The sequence below is a fragment of the Microtus pennsylvanicus genome, chromosome 9 (genome assembly GCF_037038515.1).
Source record: "Microtus pennsylvanicus isolate mMicPen1 chromosome 9, mMicPen1.hap1, whole genome shotgun sequence".
NCBI lineage: Eukaryota > Metazoa > Chordata > Mammalia > Rodentia > Cricetidae > Microtus > Microtus pennsylvanicus.
In genome coordinates, this window is record NC_134587.1 from 109309072 (window position 1) to 109331252 (window position 22181).

Genomic DNA, 22181 nt, shown 5'->3' on the forward strand with positions numbered 1-22181 from the left:
TCTTACATCCCGAGTCTGGAGGTGGCAGGGCGGCCGCTCCAGGTTCCCTGAGCTCCACGGAGTCCTGGAGTCAGCCTACCCCCTCCCCGACTAGTCATAGCACTCAGCAGCTGCTGCACCTGCCAGCGGGCTTTGAGGCCTTGGAAGAGCTCAGGGCCTTGGAGGCTTGGCTCCAGCCGCCTCACTGATCTGCAGTTCTCAGAAGGAAGCCCCTGCTGCCTGACCCCACTTGTCTGCAGACAGTTCTTGGCAGAGCCGCACACCCTGCAGGCTCCCTCAGGCTGCAGGCTGCTGTCAGGATAATGTAGATAAGGGCCAGTGTCTCCTCCCCAGACCCCAGTCTGCAGGAGAAGTGAGAGGAGGGGGTTCAGACAGGGCCCTCCAGCCATCAAACAGTGCTGCCAAGGGTCTGGGAACAGCCATGTCCCCAAGAGCTGGCAGGCTCCAGAATCATGACTCCTCCCCTACCATGTGGCTGCTGGGATAGTCAGTCTGTGCCTGGGTGTGCTTAAGACTGCTAGCTTGGTCCTGGGGAACCTTACTCTGGAGTTCCAGAGCTTGGCATACTGAAGTCACTGGCTTTCTGGGGTGGGTAACCTCCATTTTATCTTCAGTTCCTCCTCCCCAGCACCTTCACTTAACCCTGCATGGTCACCACAGTGCCCTTCTCAGTCTGAGGGCACAAGGGACCCTACTGGGCCCACACCTGCCCACTGGACAGTTCAGGGTGTTGGTTCTTCGCATTTTCAGTGCAGTGGGTTTTAGGGGTAACCCTGACCACAGCTCAGTGTCTGTGCTAACTGAGCCCCAGACTGAGGCTGTTCCTGCCCAGCCCCGACCTGTGAGGCCTTCACCCATATGATGTGCACACCCTTCACCCATATGATGTGCGCACCCTTCACCCATATAATGTGCACACCCTTCACCCATATGTGCACACCCTTCACCCTTATGTGCACACCCACAGCTGTCCCTGTGGCTCCTGGGGAGGTACCCTCCACCCCTACCCAGGGTGAATCTGCTCAATGTCTCCCGGACTCTTGGGGTCCTTCTTGGGCAGATGCCATGTGCACATATCCTGACCTGGGATCTGTTACAGCAGAGTCCAAACGTGTCCCAAGATTCATGATCTAAGCCTGGAAGCATGCACATGCCCAAGTGCTGGATCCTAGATAGAACTGAAAGGCTAGGAGGGGCCTGGAGAAGAGGGCGAGGATTGGAAGGCTGGACAGGGTCTAGAGGGCTAGTGGCCTCTGTGCAGGATGGGTTTTGGTTGCTAATGGGGGCAAAGAGCTGAGAGGGGTCTGATATAAGGAGGCATTCCCGGCCTAGAGAGATGGGCAGCAGCTGCCTCGGTTTTCTCTTGAGGCTTAGAGATGACTGACCCCTTCCTCCCCAGGACTGGTGGGGAGGCTCATGGCCATCTTTGAGCCTCACTGTCCCTCCTTGGGGAAAGCTATAGAAAATCCCAAACCAGCAGGGTCTGTCTGGGTCACAAAGAGATTTGGCAGTGGCTACTCAGCCAGCCCTGAAGGCAGACACACAGAAGTGGCTAGTCCATTCCTGCCACTGCCAGCAGGAAGCCCATTTGAATATCAGAATGGCTTTTGCTTTATGCCTGGGGACAGAAGGGCTAGGTAGCCAGGCAGTCATGGGGATAAGACAAGTCCTGGGCTGGCACAGGCAGCTGAGTTCACCCTAACATGGTGACAGGCTTCTGGCAGCCTTGGGGACACCAAGGTTTGCCTGGAGCCTTGTGCCAGCCCAGGTGTGAGTAAGCAGCCCTAGCCAGCCAGCCAGGCCACAGCTCCGGAAGGCGCCTGTACTTGGCTCTCAGTGGTGCCTGGCTGAGATGCTGGGGTAGAGTGGGAGAGGGGCTAGGAGAGAGGGCTCCCACTCAATCCAGAGCAGTTCTGGGCTCTGCCTTGATCCTCTTGGGAGCAAGTGCCGGGCCAGGTGGGCCCCACAGCAACTCTGGGCTTGAAGCCCTGGGGGCCTTTCTTGGCTGGCCCCTTCAGAGATGACGTAGGTGGGGACAGGAGGCCGGCCAGGCCTGGAAGAGAGGGTGGAGGCCTGTCTGCACCTGGCCAGCTGGGGAGAGCTATCCCTGGCACCCAGGCAAAGCTTGGAGTGCCCTGTCTGGCCTGAACATGCAGGCTGCACTCCAAGCCTCCTGACCTTCCTGGGACACCCCTGCCAGCTTTTGCACCCTAGCCCCATGGTGCAGCTGGAACTTGGTCTGCCAGAGAAGCCTATGGGGTAGAGTTTGAATGTGTCCCCAGATCAGGGGTCCCTGAGGGTAAAGCTGGGGGAACCTCAGGCCTCAGCCAGTAATCTGGGTTTGGGTCTCCTCTCTCCTTTCTGACCCCATTCCTTCTCTCCAGACACCGTTTCAGTCCTCAGGCCTGGACACGAGTCGGACTACACGACACCATGGGCTTGTGGACAGAGTATATCGTGAGCGCGGCAGACTTGGCTCCCCGCACCGCCGGCCCCTCTCAGTTGACAAGCATGGGCGACAGATATCCTTTTGCAGAGGATGTGTGTGGGATTGGGAGGGAGCGGGAACAGGCACACGCTGTTGCCTGTGCACACCAAGTCAGGGAAATCTGGGGTCAGCCTGCAGATAGCCAGTGTGCTGGAGTCAGAGGTAGGGTCAGTGGGACAAAGAGCAGAGTTAAGGAGGTGACTCCAAACCACAGAGGACTGATCAGGAGCGCAGCCTTCAAGGGCTGCAGACAGAACCAGGCCCAGATGGACACAGCAATGACTCCACACACAGTCCTGCCTCTGTTGTTTGGAGGGTGGACACCTGCCAGGGTCCTCCTCCTCACTTGGCTGCCACTGCGAGATCCTCCGGCACAGAGTGGCTTTAGGTTTCTCCTGCCCCCGCCCCCAACTCTGCAAGATGGAGCTGTTTGCTTGCTCTCTGCTTTTTGCTTCTGAGCCTTTGGTGCTAGGAGCTGCCTCAATCAAAGAGGTCAGTTGAATTTGGCCTCCATGAGGCATCTGGGCCCCAGTGTGAGGCCTGGGCCTCCTCTTAGAATAGTTTGGAGGGTGGTGCTGAATTGTGGGTGAATGAGCCAGGCCCCCCAGGGAGCTCCTGCACCAGCAGCTGCTTCCAGCCAGGCAGGAAACACCCGTTGCCCTCCTGGCCAGCTATCTGCAGACCCAGCCACAAGCTGGGAGCCCAAGCCACACCCAGCCAGTGTGCCAGGCTTCCTATGCTGTGGCCATGACCAACGTGTGACCAAGGGAGGGTCAGAGCCCACTGCGAGGTTCCCTTAACTCATACACGCTGACAGCTGCCCCTATGGCACCGTGTACCTCTCGCCTCCTGCAGACACCAGCTGGAGGAGGTCAGTGCCAGGGCCACCTGCCTCCAGGAGAAGACAGTGTAGACGATTGTTACAGTTGTGTAAGGAGATGCAGGGCATGGTCACTGGAAAGTGACCAAGTGAGCCAGATGCTCCCAAAGGATTCCAGAGAGGGTGACTTCATGAGCCTTCAGAGCCTCATTTCTCTCCCTTCTCCTCCTCCCTCTCTTCCTCCTGCTTCTTCTGCTCCTCTTCTTCCTCCTGCCCTTCCTCCCTCCTCCTCCTCTTCTTCCCTCTCTTTCTCTTTTTCCATATTTCTTTTTGTTTGTTTGTTTGTTCGTTTTTTTGAGACAGTATCTCCCATGTAGCCCTGCCTGTCCTGGAACTCACTCTGTAGACCAGGCTGGCCTCGAACTTGCAGAGATCTGCCTCCCTCTGCCTCCCCAAGTTCAGGGGTTAAAGGTGTGCACAGCCACCACCTGGTTTTTATTTCTTACTTCTTTCTAGAATTGAATAGTCGGTGGTGTATCTTGCCTGTTTGTTTTTTATTTTGTTCTCCTAATGAGACAACCTCTCACTCCCTAGCCCAGACTGGCTGCAGCGGCCCCCAGCCTCCCGAGTGGCGGGAGTAGAGGTGCGCACGACCAGCCTGGCATTTGCTGCACGGAAGCTGCCTTTCAGACACATTACTAAATGGTCTTTGGCAACTGAGATTCGGGTCTGCAGCAAGCACCACCTGCCACACACGAGGCCCCTGCTTCTATCCCAGCACCATGAAAAGGAAGCTGTAGGGAATGCTGCTTGTCGGTGTTAACTGGATATGGAGGTCCCTGCCAGTCGTCGCATGTGGGAGACAGAGGCAGGCAGATCTCTGTGAACTCCAGGCCATGCAGGGCTGCAGAGGCAGCTCAGCAGCTCAGCAAATTGTCTGTTCTTCCCAAGTACTCAGGTTTGAATCCCAGAACCACATGCTGACCAGCACCTGTAACTCCAGCTCCAGAGGCTCTGACACCCTCTGCTGGTCTGCAGAGGAACTGCATGCACAAACACTAAAATAAATCTTGGGGAAAAAAGCAATGTAATAGCTGTACACAGTGCAGCATCATATCCAGTGTCCTGTCAACTGGAGGTGTGAGGTTCTGTACAGCACTGCACTGTTGTGTTGGGTGCTGGTCAGGGCTGCACTACACAGGCTCCGCGCCCTGTGGGTTCCCAGGGACCGCAGAGGATAGTGATACTTGCTACCATATTCTGCTGCTACTCTGTTCTCTCTGAGGCAGGGTTTCATGGACTCAGGCTGACCTTTAACACCTGTCGTCCAGCCCTGGCCACTGAGGGGACAGGCCTGTGTCACCACACCAGTTTATGTGGTGCGGGGAGTAAAGCCAGGGCCTCATGGGTGCTGGGGAACTCAGCCACTCAGTTATGGCCCAGGTAGACTTCTGTTTTGTTTTGAGAGTACGTGTTTCTGAGTGAGGGTCTCATTCGGCAGAGCTGGCTTCCTGGAACTCACTCTGTAGACCAGGCTGGCCTTGAACTCAGAGATGCGCCTGTCTGCCTCCCAGTGCTGGGGTCAAAGGTGTGCGCCACCACGCCGGCTTTGATGGGGAGAGCAAGTGTGGCACAGGTGGAGGTCAGAGGTCAGAGGTTACCTTGAGCAGATCTCTTATACCACATGGGTGCCAGGGCTAACACCTAGGTCCCGACCATCAGGCTTGATGACCTGGCACTCTTACTTTCTGCGCTCTCTTGCTGGCCTGATTTTTTTCAAACGTGGTTTCTCACTGTCCTCCTCAGGCAGACCTCACATTCCTGGGATCTTCGCTGTGGCTGGGACCATACTTACCATCCCTGACTAACAGTTTTAGTTAAAGCAAGCCAAGCTGGGATGGGCTGTTGAGTACTTGGTGCTCACTTAGAGTGTACATAATCTGGATCCCATTCTCAGCTTCGTGTAAAACTGCGCTGGAGAAATGGCTCCGTAATTGAGCATGGACTGTCTTCCCATCTGTAACTCCAACTGCTGGGGCTCTGATGCCCTCTTCTGTCCTCCATGGACACTGGCATTCACGTGGTACACAAGGATACACGCAGGCAGACTACCCATACACAAAAAATAAATAAATCTTTAAAAATATCACAATTCTTTAAATAGAAAAAAGCTGGGCTACAGAACAATTAATAAAAATCTGGAGACAGATATTGGGGTTCACCTGAAGGTCAGAAAAGCAAAACAGCCAGCCACTGGCTCTTACCTCTACCTCAGTCCAAAATGGACTCTTGCCTCCAGGAATCTCAGAATGAAACTGAGAGCTGTCTCCTCCTTTTTTATGTTCCTCTCTAAGACTGGGATTAAAGGCATGCACCAGTACCACCTGGTTTCTATGGCAAACTAGCTTGGCTACTGGGATTAAAAGTGTGTGTCACCACTGCCCGGTCTGTAAGGCTGATCCCTGTGGCTGGTTTACTCTCTGAACTTAAGGCAAACTATACAAATACAAATGCAATATCACTACATCTCCCCTTTTTGTCTAATATTTTAAAAAAGAGAAGGCTATAACTATTGTACAAAAAACTATATATGGTAAATACAATGACAATATACAATATATACAGGCAATAAATACATCAGTAATGTCCAGTCCATTTGCATTTGACAAATTCAGAGAAAATAATCCATGTCTATCCTAATTTGATGAGTCCAAAGTCTTGTACCTAATTTACTTTTATTTTAACTTGTTTTCTGCATCTGGTAAACTATAACTATAGCTAACTAATCTTCAACCCCCTCAGAAACCCAAGAAGGAAATAATATTAACTGAGTAAGCAGGAAGTGTGAGCAGGCGACTTCCAAAAATGTGAGAAATGACAGAAACAGCTGACTGCAAGAACAGTCACCCATGGTTCCTCTGCAATATTGGGGCATCCATCTTAGGTCCACAGGCCTAGCACTGGGCATGGAAAGCTGGGTGGCAACCTCTGGAAAATCAAGGCAAAACACAAGACCCTGAGTTCAGTCCTGTAACCCACATGGTGTCAGATGCAGCAGCACATGTCATGATACTAGCACACTGCAGTGAGATAGGGTGGGCGTCCTGGTGTACACACGCTGAAGACCTGTCGCAGAAACACGCCATGTGCACCTGGTCACAGGTCAGAACCCTGACCTGGGGCACACAGCTGGTGGGATGACCCACACAGACTGCCCATGGGGCAGGTCCTAGACCCTTGTAGGGACCAAGGCCGTATCTAACATGGATAGATCAAGACTGAGCCTGTGTTACCATCCCTCTGTCCCCAGGACCAACTCTGACTCCGCCCTGCACCAGAGCACAATGGCCCCCACCCAGGTAGAGACCTTCACAGGCGGGTCTCAGGACGCACAGCAGAAAAGAGGTATGTCATCCCACGAGGTCACCAGAGTAGGATGCATGTCTTCAGAAAATCTTGCCCAGGCAGGGCTACTGGAGTTGGTGTTGGAGAATGCACAGGTGTTTTACAGGTAGAGCCAGGCCTGGGTGATGAGCACTGGCTGTATTCTGAGCTGGGCTGGGGCTGGGCCATGGGCCTGTGACTGACCAAACTGTAAGAAGTTGGCAGGAACATGCAGAGAAGCCAGGCGGTCTTGGCGCATGCCTTTAATCCCAAACTTGGGAGGCAGAGGCAGGAGGATCTCTGTGACTTCAGTGCCAGCCTGGTCTACAGAAACAGTTCCAGAACAGGCTCCAAAACTACACAGAAACCCTGTCTTAAGAAAAAAAAAAAAAAAACCCTGCCCTTTCATCCTTCCCTTGGGCCCAGCTAGGTAGCTCCATGTAAGAGAAGGGCCATCGACTCCCCAGGTTGGGGTGAGCTTCCTTCCTGCTGCCATACACACGACTCTGTAGGCTGTTCCCCAAGTCCTGGGCCCCACACAACTCTTGTGTTGAAGAGATAGGGTATGGATTCTGTGGGGCTAGGTGTAGCAAACCGTAGACACTGAGGCCCAGGTACCAGAGGAGGCCTGTGTGTGGCAGCTTCCAGGTTCCCAGGGAGCCTCTGTTGGATAAAGTACTCATGACAGGTCGCCCAAGGCTACAAGCTGAAGACTCTGCAGTGCGGGGAGCACCGAGGTTGGGCAGAACAGTTCAGGCTGTACTGAGACCTGTGGGTCCTCCTTACACAGGGCCTCCTTATGTAAGAGACCTGCCATGAAGGTCTCGTGCCTTCTCAGGAGCCTAAGTGGGCCTCTATGCACAGCATCCAACTTCCCTTGATGTGGGAAGACCAGTGTCTTGTGCTCTGAGAGGGGCCAAGGCAGTACGGGCTGGAGATTACCCCTGACTATCCCACACACACGCACACGCCTGCTTTCCATGATGTTCTTTCTCAAATGCCATTTCTTCTTTTGGTCCTGCAAGTCACAAGGGAAAACGTGAGTCCAGCAAGAGGCAGAAAACAGCAGTGTAGCCATGGAGCGTTTGCTGAGTGTTGCAGGGCCCCAGGTCTACCCCCAGCACTGCAAAACAGAACAGAATTACACCTTCACCATGACTAAGGCAGGCTTCAGGCAAAGCAAGCAATATCCATCCACCTCACCCTCAGACCCCCACCAGCCCTCTCGAAGCGCTCCAGTCTCACCCCCTGGCCAGCCTGAGGTCCCCCCTGACATCTCTGCTCATCCTCGGGCTCGCCGCCCCCTCTGGGCATCAGCAACAGCGTCAGAACCTGTCACCAGTGTGGGGGACCCTGGTCTGGCTTAGCTACTGGGGACTTGAGCGTTGATGCGGAGGCAGGGGAGGGTGAGCCACAGCTTGTCCGCTGGTCTTGCTGTCAAGGTGTACAGGGCTGTCTTGGTGACCACGCCCTCTTTGACAGCTTCAGTCACCCCTGGATATGCTGCCAGGGCCGTGCACTCAGTCTTCCTGACCCTTCTCTCCCCCACATCCAGTCTTACTACTCACTGTCCCAGGCATGGAGGAGACCCGGTCTGAGACGGACAAGACACTTTCTAAGCAGTCGTGGGACTCAAAGAAGGTAAGAACCGCAGAGTGGACTGGCCTTTTCGCCAACCCAGCCTAGAAACAAGTGACTGGGTAGCTTGTTGAAGTGGCTCCATCTTCCCCAAGGTGGGTCCCTTGTGCAGCTTGACTGGCACCCAGGCATTGACATTAACAGCAGGCCTGTCAGACTGCCTAGAAACAGCTCCAACATTAACATCCATGACTGGTCACAGTGGTAAAGAGGACACACTCGTCCCAGCCGAGACCTCAGCACACTGGCAGGCTCAGACAGGAAGCGTAGAACACAAAGCAGAAGCAGGACTGGTGAGGGCCCTTGGGGTGTTTGCCGCCAACCCTAGGATCCATATGGTAGGAGAGGACCAACTACCTCAAGTTGTCCTCTGACCTCCACGTGCCTATAAGGGCACAAGCGTGCTCAGACTACCCCAGACACACGTACGCACAAATAAATACTAAATGTCAAAAAGGAAAAGGTGCAACTCAGCAGTTCTTGCAGAGGACCCAGGTTTTGTTCCCAGCACCCAGAAGGGGACTTAGAACCATCTGTGTTGCGGTCCAAGGAACCATTGCTGTCTTCTGACTCCATGCGCACCAGGCACACACCTCGTACACATTCATACTTGCAGGCAAAATACGCATTAAAAAAATAAATCTTGCCGGGCGATGGTGGCGCACGCCTTTAATCCCAGCACTCGGGAGGCAGAGGCAGGCGGATCTCTGTGAGTTCGAGACCAGCCTGGTCTACAGAGCTAGTTCCAGGACAGGCTCCAAAGCCACAGAGAAACCCTGTCTCGAAAAAACCAAATAAATAAATAAATAAATAATAAATCTTTTTCTTTCAAAATAAAAGGGAAGCTGGGGATGTGATTCAGGGGTAGCGTGTTTGCCTAGCATGTATGGATTCCATTCCCAATACTGAAGAAAGAATCTGAACGGTAAGGCGTTACACACTTTTAATCCCAACAGGGAAGCAGAAGCAGGATCTCTGTGAGTTCGAGGCCAGCTTGTCTACAGTTTCAGGACTACCAGGGCTACACAGAGAAACGTCTCAAACTAAAACCAAAATAAAAAGAAAAGAATTTCTGATCATCTAAACTCTTGGCTCAGTTCAGAAGTAGGGTGGATGTGGGCTGTCACGCAGCTGATCTTGTGTGGCTCACTTCATCTCAGTACCTGAGGCTGAGGCAGGAGGAGCAGGAGTTTGCAACCAGCCTGGGCTCCATGACAGTGTGCGGAAATAAAAATATAGAGAAGAATGAATATATGTTCAGAGACCTGGGGGCATCATCATATAGCTAAGAAAGCCGTTATGGTCTCTGAGACCATGGGACATGTCTTTTTTTTATTATTACATTTTTTTAAACTGTATTGTGTATGTGAGTATGTATGTGTGTGTATGCACGAGCATGTGCTTGTGTGTGTGTACCCTGGCATGTATGTGGAGGGAAGAGAACAACTTTAGGAGTCGGGTATCTTCTGCCATGTGGGTCCTGGGAATTGAATTCAGACCATCAGCCTATGTGGCAAGCTCCTTTACTGGCTGAACCTTATAACTGGCCCAGAAAGCTTTTCTAAGACTTCTCCAGCTGGAATCCCATAATATAGCAAGTCTGCTGGTCATATGCCAGCCTCAGGGAAGCCCCAGCTGCTGCCTGCCTGCCCTTCATCCCTCTGGTCTGCACCCAGCCTGCAGCACTGGCCCCTAGAGGACCAGGATCTCAGAGTCCACAGGTATCCAGGAGTCCCCACTGCCACAGCCTAGAGCTCTGCTGTGACCATTCCCAAGAGCAGCTCCAGGATCTGGGGAGGATGTGAGAAGATCTTTACATCTCCTGACTCTGCCCTGGGCTCCTCAGAGGCCCCCTGCATCGTCGCATGGTTGCTGGTCCTAGGCAGGGGAAGCAGGGAAGGGCACAGCACTGGGCTCTGCACACAGGCAGCTGTGCCTGCTACACACCGTCTGCTCTACTCTCTTTCAGACGGGTTCCAGGCCCAAGTCCTGCGAGGTTCCTGGGATCAAGTAAGTGTGGCCCTCACCCCTCTGTTCCAGGGCTTTTCCATCTCCAAGTCTGTACCTGCCCACTAGTGGGTACCCAGGAGGTCCTGGCCTGTCACTCGCTTGCAGACATGTCTCCTATACCTGTGGACAGCTTTTCTTCCAGCCTGGGGTCCTGTCATGTTCACAGCTCACCGTGTATCCACTGATCCCCTCAGTCCCCTCCTGTCCCACTGCAGTTGTCCTGGGGTGGCATGGCTGGCCAGTTAGTCATGGTCCCAGACCTCACGTCCTGTCCCCGTCTGCCTCCCCAGCATCTTCCCATCTGCAGAGCAGGAGAGCACAGCAGCCCTGATCCCCGCTACCCACAACACAGGGGGCTCCCTCCCTGACCTCACCAACACCCATTTTCCCTCCCCACTCCCGACGCCGCTGGATCCCGAGGAACCCCCGTTCCCTGCTCTTACCAGCTCTAGCAGCACCGGCAGCCTTGCACATCTGGGCCTCAGCAGCACTGGTCAGGGTAAGGCTCCCATGCTATCCGCATCCCGCAGTAGCATGCATCGGAGTGAGGAGTTCGTGGGACTGTCTAGGGGTGACATACCCATACCCAGAGCCCCATAGGGCACGGCAAAGGCCCTGGGGTGGGAAGGTGAGCATTGCCTCTAGGAATCAAGCAGTGACTTCAGGGCAGTGCTATGCAGTGCTGAGCTTTAGGGACAGTCTGGGAGCCCTTGACTTCGTTTGCTAGTGACACTTTGGCTTGGCCCTTCCAAGCTTACCCATTTTGGTTTTTTTTTTTAATTAAAAAAAATATGTGAATGGGTGTTTTGCCCGCATGTGTGACTGTGCACCGTGTGTGCACAGTACTTTCTGAGGACAGAAGAGGGTGCTGGGTCCTTGAATCTGAGTTACAGGTGGGTGTGAGCCTCCATGTGCATCCTGGGAGCTGACCCTGGGTCCTCCAAAGGAACAGCCAATGCCCTCACCTTTCAAGAGCTCTTCTCCTTGGCCTGTTCCAGACTCCAGCTCCTCAGTGCCCATCTCATGGCTCCCTGTTGGACCCACCACTGCTTCTCCTACTGTGGCTGCACCCTCTTTATTTTTACCACCTACTCATTGAGGGTCCGCCCCGCCATGAGACTGATCCTACTCAGCTCTGCCACCTTGTCCCTATCCCACCCCATGAAAGCTGAGCCCCATGCCCCTACTTCTGACTATCTCCCAGCCCTGACCTTACAGCTAGTTGCACCTTCTCACTACAGGGCCTTTGCCTGGGGACCATCGTTCTCCTGATGACTCACTGCCCAGCTGGCACCTTCCACTCTGCTTCAGCCTCCCTTGGTGTGGGCCCGTGTCCTCCCCAGCTATGACTGTGGCTGTAACGTGGATTAGGACAGGCGGCAGGACACATGAAGGGTGGGGGTGCACAGGTGGCCTCTCTGGAGCTGCTCTCCAAACCTGAGGTTGTGGGCTGCCAAGGAGCCATGTGACCCCTGAGGCAGGATTGATAGGGATTTGAGAGCAGGGACCTCTGTGCTTGTTGCTGATGTCAGCACACAGGGGACACAGGGCAGACAATGCCGGTATTGTGTGCATGGGCGTGTTTATTTACTGAGATAAAAGGTGAGGGAGGGTCTTGTGGATACTTGATGCTAGGGCTGAAGCCTGGGACCTTGTGTCAGCTCTGCAGACGCTAACGACAGAACTGGGCCACCCACACCACCCATGTGCACTCAACCATCTCTTCACCACCGAGCCACACACACCACCACCGGGCCCTTTCCTAGGCTTCCAGGGTCTCAGGAACAGGACCCTCAGTGTCAGCTGTGGAGTCTTCACAGCCTGATCATGTGCCTGTAAGTGCCCAGCTGCAAGGCCCACGGCACAGGGAGGGCCGCCATGCTCTTCTCCCCTCACCTCCTGTTCCAGGCCTCTCCACCACTGCTTCGATGTCAGTGTAAACAAGCACAGGGAATGGCTTGTGTGATATTGTTGCTGGCCCACTGGGTTGGCCAACCCTGCCCAGTAATATGTGCCACGTGTGGTTACGAGCCAGCCTCTCCCCTTCACAAGGACTTTGTTTTCTGGGCACTTTTAAATTGAGCCAGACCCTGGCACACAGACAGTCCCCACCTTGTCTGCAGACCAGTACACAGTGGAGGCTGACCCAATGTCCACTGCTGGCTATACTGTAGAGGCCTGCAGGGCCCCACCAGCAGGGCTTGCATGCCAGGGCCAGGCCACTGCCACCTGGCCAGCCTGCCCTCCCTTCCCCTGCCCAGACTTCCCCTCCAGCTGGCTCTGCTCCATAGGTGATCCAAGCTGGGAAGAGGAACCCGCCAGCAGGGTGCCCATGTGGTTTGCCTGCCCATCTGGCCTCTCTGGGTTTAGTGCTTAGGCAAGGATTAAAAATGCCCTTGTGTTCATGACCAGAAGGCCAGGGCTAAACACACCAGCTGACAGTGTGATTTCTGTAACCCACAATGTGTGTGTGTGTGCTTGTGCACACATGTCTATGTGAGTGTATGTGTGTGTGCACACGTGTGTGTGCATGTGCACATGTGAGTGTGTGTGTGTGCACGCATGTGTGTGTGCTTGTGTATGTGTGTGGGGGCATGTGTGTGTGCATGTGTGTGAGTGTATGTGTGTGTGGGCATGTGTGTGCATGTGTGTGAGTGTATGTGTGTGTGCCTGTGTATGTATGTGTGAGTGTGTGCATGTGTGAGTGTGTGCGTGTGTGCATGTGTGTGTGTGCATGTGTGAGTGTATGTGTGTGTGTTCATGTGTGTGTGCCTGTGTATGTGTGTGTGTTTTTTTGGAGATAGGGTGACCTGTGGCCCAGACTAGGCTAGAGCTTGCAGTGTACTCGGGCATGCCCTCAAAGCCCTAATCCTCCTGCCTCCAGCTCCCACGTGTGGGGTGCAGGCATTCCCCACTCTGTCTGGTGTCTGTGGCACTAGGGACTAAAGCAGAGCCTGTGTGTTCTAGGCAAGCCGTCTGCCGGCTGAGCTACGAGCCCCTCTTAGCAGTCAAGTCCTGGCCTTCCACATCTACTTTTTTTTTTTTAATTATTTTTGGGTTTTTGTATGTGAGTATTTTACTCTCTGTACCACATGTGACTGGTACTCTTGGAGGTCAGAGGAGGCCGTAGGGTCCCCTGGGACTGGAGTGACAGATGTTTGTGAGCCTGTATGGGTGCTCCCTACAAGAGCAGCCAGTGCACTGAGCCATCTCTTCTCACAGAGCTCCTGCCTCCAGCCCAGCATGTGCTCCGATCTGACACTGGAGGGGCTGTCACTTACAATAAGGCAGCAGCCTAGAACCCTGGCCTCCCAGACAGGCACCCAGTTCTGCCACCCCCACCCACTCCAGTGCTGGGTAGAAGCAATGACCCCTGGGATCCGAGGGAAAGTGCCGGCTGCCCACAAGCACCTGCCTAGGGCACAAGGCCTTTTGTCCTTTCATCTCTCCTGGGAGTGCTGCTGTGCTCCCACCCACCCGACTTCAGGAGCAGGTGGGTCAGGTGCCACCTGCTCTAATGGTGCCTAGCCCTCACTGGGGCCTCACAGTGACCGCCTGAGGGCGCTGTTAACATCTGTTGGGAACGTGAAGGAGGGAGGTGTCAAGTGCTGGTCCTCTGGGTTCCCCTGTCATCAAAGGGGCCTGTGCCCTTGATCTCACCCAGGTCCCTCATCACCTCAGAATTCAGGGGCTGAGAGGCCTGCAGAAGCCCTGGCAGGTGCGGGCATGTCACTGCAGGGCAGGGCTGGGGCAGAGTGAGGAGTCTGGTTTCAGTTCAAGCAGCCTTGGTAAGGGGTGTGGGGAGCTCCATCGCGCTGGAGGTGTCAAAGGATGTGGATGGAGCCTGCTAGGTTGTTGAGAGGTACCTTGGCAGGAGAGAACATGCTTGGAGGGCCCTGGCATTATAAAAACCCTAAGGATGGAATTGCTAGGTTTGAGCAAAGCCAAAAAGTAGATGGGCTGTGGTGATACAGGCCTGAGAGATGGCAGGAGAATTGCTCTGAGGCCAGAGCTAGCCTGGACTACCTAGTGAGTTCCAGGATAGCTCTGTATTAAGCAGTAGTAGTTTGAAGCTCATTTGGGACAGTGCTTGCAGCTCAGTTGACAGTGCTGCCTACCATGCACAAAGCCCCTGGGTTCAGTCCCTGTTAAAACAAAAACAACATCTCAGGAGATGGAGACAGAGGGCTCAGGAGTTCCAGGTCATTCTCACTACATAGCCAGCTTGAGACGAGCTTGAGCTACACAAAACCCTATCTCAAAAGAAAAAAATGAAAATATAAAAAGAGGCCCAGCAGTGGTGGCACACACCTTTAATCCCAGCACTTGAGAGGCAGAGGCAGGTGGGTCTCTGAGTTTGAGGACAGCCTGGTCTACAGAGCAAGTTCTAGGACAGCCAGGGATATACATAGAGAAACCCTGTCTTGAAAGACAAAACAAACAAGCAAGGGACTGGAGAGGTGGCTCAGCAATTACCACAAGTGTTGCCGTTGCAGAGGACCTAGGTTTAGTTCCCAGCACCCACAGCCATTCACAACTGTCGGAAATCTGAGGCCCTCTTGTCCTCCACCGTCATTGACCACACACAGACATACATTTGGAGAAACACTCATACATTAAATAAATAAATCTTAATAGATACAGATATGCACCAGTAGGGAAGGACATTATCTTCTTTTTTAGTATTTATTTATTACGTATGCAATATTCTGTCTGTGTGTATGTCTGCAGGCCGGAAGAGGGCACCAGATCCCATTACAGATGGCTGTGAGTCACCATGTGGTTGCTGGGAATTGAACTCAGGATCTTTGGAAGAGCAGGCAATGCTCTTAACCTCTGAGCCATCTCTCCAGCCCAGGACATTACCTTCTAAAGCCAGGACATAACCACTGTCCCTGTCACCAGAGGTTGACAGGGCTCTGATGGGCAGCACTCCCAGGGATAATGTCCAAGATCCCAAGACAGGTTCTGATTGGTTACATGGGGCTAGTGCTGATTGTCAGAGGCCCATCCTAGGTATCACCACAAGTGGGCTGTGCCCATGTGACCGCCTCTCCTTAGCGCCCTTCTTCCTTTGTAGGTGTGAGCACCCCCAGCTCTTCTCCACAGCACCGGCCAGCAGTCATCAGCCCGCTGTCCCTGAACACAGAGGCCAGGCGGCAGCAGGCCCAGCAGGTGTCACCCACCCTGTCCCCGCTGTCACCCATCACTCAGGTGCGAGGGTGAGGTGGGTGGGGAAGATGGGAATTCCCAGCTCCTCCCTTACCCCTGGTCTGTAGGATCTGGATCATGGTTCTGTTAGCAGTTTATTTGTGTGTGTGCATGTGTGTGCGTGCGTGCGTGCGTGTGTGTGTCATGTGCATCAGGTTCCTTGGACTGGAATTAGAGGTGACTGTGAGCTGGCATGTGGGTTTGAGACCCAAACAGGTTTTCTGCAAAAGCAGCCAGCACTCAAGTCCCACATCAGCAGTTTGTGCTGCTCATCAACAGAGCTTCTGGTAGAAGCTGTTCAAACCATTGAGGTTTTTGTTGGTTGGTTTTGCTTTTTTGAGACAGAGTCTCACTGTATATATTGCCATGACTGGCCTGGACATGTCCTAGAACTCACTCTGTAGACCAGGCTGGCCTCAAACTTAAGAGAGATCCACATGCCTCTGCCCCGAGTGCTGGGATTAGAGGCGTGCGCCACCACCGCTAGCCATAATTTAGTATTAATTAAAGGCGTGCGCCACCCCTGCTAGCTGTAATTCAGTATTAAAGGCGTGCGCCACCACTGCTAGCTGTAATTCAGTATTAATTAAAGGCGTGCGCCACCACCACTAGCCATAATTCAGTATTTATTTTGGAGTATTTTTGTTTGTTTTTGAAACAAGGTCTTCATGTAACCTGAGGGACTGAGAATGACCTTGCATTAATCATCCTCTGTTCCCATCTCCTCTGTCACCACTCTTGGAGTGGTGTGAGGGCCATCAGCAGGCATCTGGGTTGCTGGGCAGAAAGAACAGCTTAGAGTGATCCCCCTGCCTCGGCCCCCGAGTGCTGGATGGCAAGTGTGCACCCCTGCCCAGGGCCTCTCTGTTTGTTTTTATGCCACTCTCACTGAGTGTGGCGTCCTTGCTCTAGGGAGAACAGACTATTGGGATAAGACCCATAGAGCTCCCCCCTTGCTGCTGCCGGCACCGAGGATCCAGCATCTCATCTTTGTCTTCTGCTACAGGCCGTGGCCATGGACACCCTGTCCCTGGAACAACAGCTGCCCTATGCCTTCTTCACCCAGGCTGGATCTCAGCAGCCTCCCCCACAGCCCCAGCCTCCACCTCCTCCTCCGCCTGTGTCGCAGCAGCAGCCACCACCCCCACAGGTGTCCGTGGGCCTCCCCCAGGGTGGCCCACTGCTGCCCAGTGCCAGCCTGACAAGAGGGCCCCAGCTGCCACCGCTCTCAGTCACTGTCCCGTCCACTCTCCCCCAGTCTCCTGCAGAGAACCCCGGCCAGTCACCTATGGGGATCGACGCCACCTCGGTAAGCCTGAGAGGGCTCCCTGGGCACTCAGGGTGAGCCTGAGGGGGTCCCTGGGCACTCAGGGTGAGCCTGAGGGGTTCCCTGGGCACTCAGGGTGAGCCTGAGGGGGTCCCTGGGCACTCAGGGTGAGCCTGAGGGGGTCCCTGGGCACTCAGGGTGAGCCTGAGGAGGTCCCTGGGCACTCAGTGGGACTCATTGCTTGCATTGTCTGAGCTGAGAAGTTACAGTGTATAGCTGGAAACAGTTACTGATTCCAGACCCCACTCTCAGCTGCCCTCTTGCTGCGGCAAGTCAAGGGTTGCACTGAGAGGCCCCAGCAGGAGGGAGATCATGGGCTCCAAATTCAGGTTGAAGAGACAGGTGCTAAGCTGAACCCCTTTAACCCCTGACCTCTGTTTCTTGATGAGTATGGGGGTGACGGGTCCCTCTGTTCGGCCGCATGGGAGGACCTATTTGGGAACACTGAGCTTTTCCCATTTTCCACTTCAGTCCTGGCTGTTGTAGGAGGCTGTGCCACCAAGTGGCTCTGAGCCTCACAGGGAACCTGCTGAGGGGGCCCAGATGGAAGTATCCATTCAGGACTGGGGGTGGCACCGTGCTCGAGCCAGACAAGGAAAATCAGCAAAGCTTGGCCCTCACCCCAGGAACTTCTGGCCTCCAGGGACAGTGGACCTGAGTGGCCTCGCAGCTCATGGGGTTCTCCATATCATCCAAGCTGGTCCCACCGTGACTATCCTGCTGGTTGAGCGCCCTTCCTCTACACCCGTCTAGGCTTGACCCTCCCCAGCCTGCTTACCCAGGCCACTAAATACTCTGGGGAGGCTGAGAGTAAGAGACCCAGAAAGCCACGTGAATGCTCACAGCCTCCGGGCTAGAGTGTGGTCAGAATTCAGGCCCTGCCCCTGTACAACCTGCCTCTGAGGATGCCTTGAGCAGTCAGAGGGTGTGACCTGTGGGATTGTATCTCATGTTATGTGCTCACTGCAGTTTTGTTTAACCCAGTGTGTTGCTGCGGACACGGGGGTTGCCAGGACGGGCTGCTAAGGGGATAGGGGCAGAAGACCATCCCCGCCTGTGAAGCTGCTGTTCCCGTCCAATGTATGGGGTGGGGGTTTGAGTGGGTATGTACATGTGTGAATTCCAACTCACCGGGGTTCATGCAGCAGGTGTGCAATGTATGTCTGTGCACATTCTAGGTGTGCAGGCATAGTGTTGTAGATGCTGAGACATATCCATGGATGTGCACACACATGTATGTGTTCGTGTAAATAGTGTATGCTGTGATGTATGCAAGAGTGTTTGTGGGGGTGTAGGTGGGAAGTGTGTGCAAATGTATTTGTGGTTGTTTTATATGTGTTCATGAATGGAGTGTGTGTATTAATGAGTGAAGTTATTCAGGTAAGTGTCGTTCGTTTATGTGGTGTGCTTATAGGAGTGTGTGGATTACCATATGGATGTACAACTGTGTCAGGTGGGTGTGCAAGGGTTTTGCATCTGACAGGAGTCCCTGCTGTGGGCTCCAGGTGGGGTCCTGCAGCCCTCCGTGCGCCCTCGGGAAGCTGCGTCAGTCAGATCCTCCACCTCAGAGCTCACGGTGGATTCTCAGGACCACTGACAACCACGTGGCATCCATTGTTGAGGGTTTGTTGGGCCAGTGCAGGAGTCAGCGAACCCTGCCTGTCTGTCATCACAGGCCCCGTCTCTGCAGTACCGCACGAGCGCAGGCTCACCCGCCAACCAGTCTCCCACCTCTCCAGTCTCCAATCAAGGCTTCTCCCCTGGAAGTTCCCCACAAGTAAGGGCCCCTCCCCTGGCCCTGTGCCACCTCACCTCTCCCCTGCGCTGTCACCCGCTCATGCCATCTGCCCAGGGCTGTGCACCCACCGGGTAGGCCTCCTGCGCCAAGGGGGCAGGACACAGGACAGGGCACAGAAGTTTGTCACACCGTTGGCGCAAAGGTCCTCGGGATGCCAGAACAGCCCCACTGTGTGACTCAGAGGCCTGTGAAGGTCAAGGGGCAGCCTGTCCAGGCACAGCCAGTCTGGGAGCTGCTCGGCCTCTCCCTCTACCCCTGGGTTCAGCTGTTGATACAGCAGTCTGTATGTAACCACACTTGGCTGATATGGCCTTCGTTTTACTTGGGTTGTGGTTTTGAGACAAGGTCTTATGTAGCCCAGGCTGTCCCTCATTCACTGTGTAGCCCAAGTGACCTCAAACTCTGAATCCTCCTGCCTCAGCGTGTCAGTACACGTCAGCACAACAGCCCAGATCCAGTGAGCAGCACATCCCAGATGCTCTTGCCCTGCATGCCCGAATCAGCTAAGAAAGCACCCTCCACTCCTCACAGCCTTCTTCCCTGTTCGGGTTGAGGTGTGGCTCAGTCTCATTGGGCCCACATTCTGTTCAGAACATCTGTCAGGAGCTCACCATCCCGGGGCCACCCCACCCTAAAATGCCACCAGGCAGAGACAGTTGTATTGTCCTTTGTAACGCCCCAGGCGCTGAAGTCTCCTTAGCCCCAGTACAGGGGCAGTAGGTTCCTTCCAGGCTAGGACCAGAAGGAGCACCAGTCAAAGATGAGGCTGTGAGGTTCCCAGTGGTGGCCATCCACCTGCTTCAGTCAGCACCAGTCCACCCCCGCTGAGCTCTGGGGCTCGACAGCAGCAGGTAGGACAGAGCAGGAGCCTGCAGTCCGCTGCACACCTCTCTGAGAACAGTGTGGGACATGGTTTGTCCCAGAGGGAGCAGGCTGTCCTAGTCCCGTTGTTCAGCCTGTGTGCCTGTCACTCACTCATATGGAAAACAGGTGCCATCTGCTGGTGAGGCCAGGACTCTTGGGGAATTTGACTCTAGTGGAGACTGCAGAGGCAAAAGGTTCTTCCAGAACCCAGAGGTGCCTGGGCTAGACCACATATGGCTTCCTGTTGGGTTGCCTTAGGCAGGCCACTGGGCCTTGGCTGTGTCCCCTCTGAGCATGGTGCCATGTTTATTCACCCAGGCCTGGTTCCTGCTAGAATTCAAGCCCTACCCTGAGTTGCTTACTTCAAGGGTAGCCTCACAACGCTCTGGGACAGAATCAGCCACCATCTCAGAAGTATGCCCAGCACCCCAAAATAGCCCTGCCCCCTCTTAAATGAAATCCTCAGCTACTGCTGAGGCTGTGGGACTTGGGCAGCAGGGCCTGTCATGAGACATCTGTCTCCTCCCAGGAACCGGATCCTGAACGCACCCTAGACGAAGCTCACGCAGCCCGTGGACACTGTCTCTTAGGATCTCATTTGGTGTCAGCACATTCAGGAAGGCCTGGGTCTGGTGGCTTCTTTGGGCCACTCAGTCACAGAGGAGAAAATGGGTCCCCATCTTCGGTGACCTGTCAGGCTCGTGATAGCAATAACTCTAGGTGCCTTGGTTGTGACTTAGCCACATTTACGGCCACCCATGCCCTTTTGTCCACGTCCCAGCCAGCTCCAGGGCATGTCCTTGGTGTAGCCCGCAGGAGCTCTCTTCTGACTGTCCTATGGTCCTAAAGGTCCCTGTCCTTCTGCCTGGTCCTGAAAGTCCAGCTAGCCGTGACTGAAAGGCAAGTGTCATAGGAATGCACCCTACAGAGCCCAGGGTGTCACAGTCAGGCAGCCCTAGGCAGTGGCTTGTCCCTGACTGTGTCCTGTGCCATTTCCATGTTTCCCCAAGAACATACTGCATCCCAAACACAAATGCACACACTGCCTGTCCTCGGCTTCAGGAACCCCACAGTTCCTGCTTCCTCTAAGAAGGAAGTGCTGTTCCCCATACCCAGGGTTAGGGCAGTGCTGTCAGAGGGCCTGCACCCCAGCATCAGGGCACAGCCCCTAAGAATCAGAAGTTAAATGACAGTTAACCCCACACTCTAGGAGGCTCCAGGGGTTCATCCCACCCAGGGGCTGTGGGAAGCACAGATGTCATGAACCCCCACTCCCGCCCCTGGGTCTCAGGCTGCAACCACAGCAGGGCTCTTTTCTGTCCACAGCACACATCCACCCTGGGCAGCGTGTTTGGGGACGCGTACTATGAGCAGCAGATGACAGCCAGGCAGGCCAATGCTCTGTCCCGCCAGGTGAGCGGGTACCCAGGCCTATGGGCCATGCCACAGCAAGACCAGGCCTCACAGAGACCCGTGTACCATCCTAGGCTCCACTGCTCTGCCCCTGTCCTGCTGCCAGGCTGTGAAAGCGAAGGCCCTGGCAAGGGTGACTTGTCCACATCTCCCTGACCTCTGTGAACCCTACAGGGTAGAGTTTGAGGGCATGGGAGGAAGGGCAGGCATGTCCTTGGTGTGGGCTGCAGGTGCCCCTCCTGACTGTCCCGTGGCAATGGCGGGAAGGGCTCTGCCGGAGGGGAAGCCTGGGAGGATTCGGTGGCTACGAGTCTTACTGGCCCGTCCATCATCCATCCATCACCTTGCCAGCAGGGCCGTGGGTGGGAGGAACTGTCCCCGTTCATCGTCCTCACGGCCTCTCCTGGTCCCTGCGTAGCTGGAGCAGTTCAACATGCTGGAGAATGCCATCAGCCCCAGCAGCCTGTACAGCCCGGGCTCCACACTCAACTACGCTCAGGCCGCCATGATGGGTCTGAGCGGAAGCCATGGAGGCCTGCAGGACCCACAGCAGCTCAGCTACACGGGCCACGGCGGGATCCCTGACATCATCCTCACGGGTGTGTGTCCTCAGCCCACTCTGCCGCTCCAGCTGTCTCCCCACAGTACACCCTGTTCCCTCTCCTCACACTCTACGCTGGATTCCAGTTCTCATCTTCAGCCAGGGAGAGTTGCCATGCACAGGGCCCTCTGTTTAGGACCAAGCTGGTCACACTTCAGCCCAGTACTCTGTCCTTTGCTGGCAGTCCCACACCCATATCCAGGGGACAGGCCTATCCATCCCACAGAGCAGTGTAGCCAAACCTCACTCCATCTAGCCCAGTGGCCAGCCCACCCCAAGTCTCCCTTATCTACCTCCTGTTCTCTGTTGGGGATAGTGTCCCCCCATCCTGTGGGCTTTATCCTCAGGACCCCTGCAGCTTGAAGGGTGGGCACTGTGGTTAGATAGACCCATCCACCAGCCAAGAAAGGATGGCTGTGAATCTCCAGGCCTGGAGACTGGGCTGGCACAGCCCTGACGGTAAAGAGCTGAGCCTCCAGGGAGTAGCCATGCACCTCACACCGTGAGTCAGGAGGATGGATCCTTCAGGCGGACATTGCCGTCCGCCACCAAACGTGGTTGTAGGTGTCTGGTCTCAACCTGTACTCAGGACTGGACCAACTGAGGCTGTGTGCACCAGTGCCAGTG

The 22181-nt window shown here is 54.8% G+C and overlaps 1 protein-coding gene across 6 annotated transcripts in view; it reads left to right on the top strand.

The window, feature by feature from the left end:
• The window catches only part of Crtc1 (CREB regulated transcription coactivator 1), a 57871-nt gene that overhangs the window by 31683 nt on the left and 4007 nt on the right, over nt 1–22181 (top strand). The window contains exons 3-14 of one of the 6 annotated variants that reach the window (XM_075987231.1): nt 2385–2522; nt 3298–3359; nt 6619–6713; nt 8248–8333; nt 10300–10340; nt 10631–10839; nt 15421–15554; nt 16558–16701; nt 16810–16860; nt 18554–18655; nt 20867–20953; nt 21372–21552. In XM_075987231.1, coding sequence (XP_075843346.1) covers nt 2385–2522; nt 3298–3359; nt 6619–6713; nt 8248–8333; nt 10300–10340; nt 10631–10839; nt 15421–15554; nt 16558–16701; nt 16810–16860; nt 18554–18655; nt 20867–20953; nt 21372–21552 — 1330 coding nt within the window. Of the gene's footprint in view, nt 1–2384; nt 2523–3297; nt 3360–6618; nt 6714–8247; nt 8334–10299; nt 10341–10630; nt 10840–15420; nt 15555–16557; nt 16861–18553; nt 18656–20866; nt 20954–21371; nt 21553–22181 lie in introns of all 6 variants that reach the window. The other 5 variants (XM_075987228.1, XM_075987232.1, XM_075987229.1 and 2 more) reach the window with 5 other exon arrangements.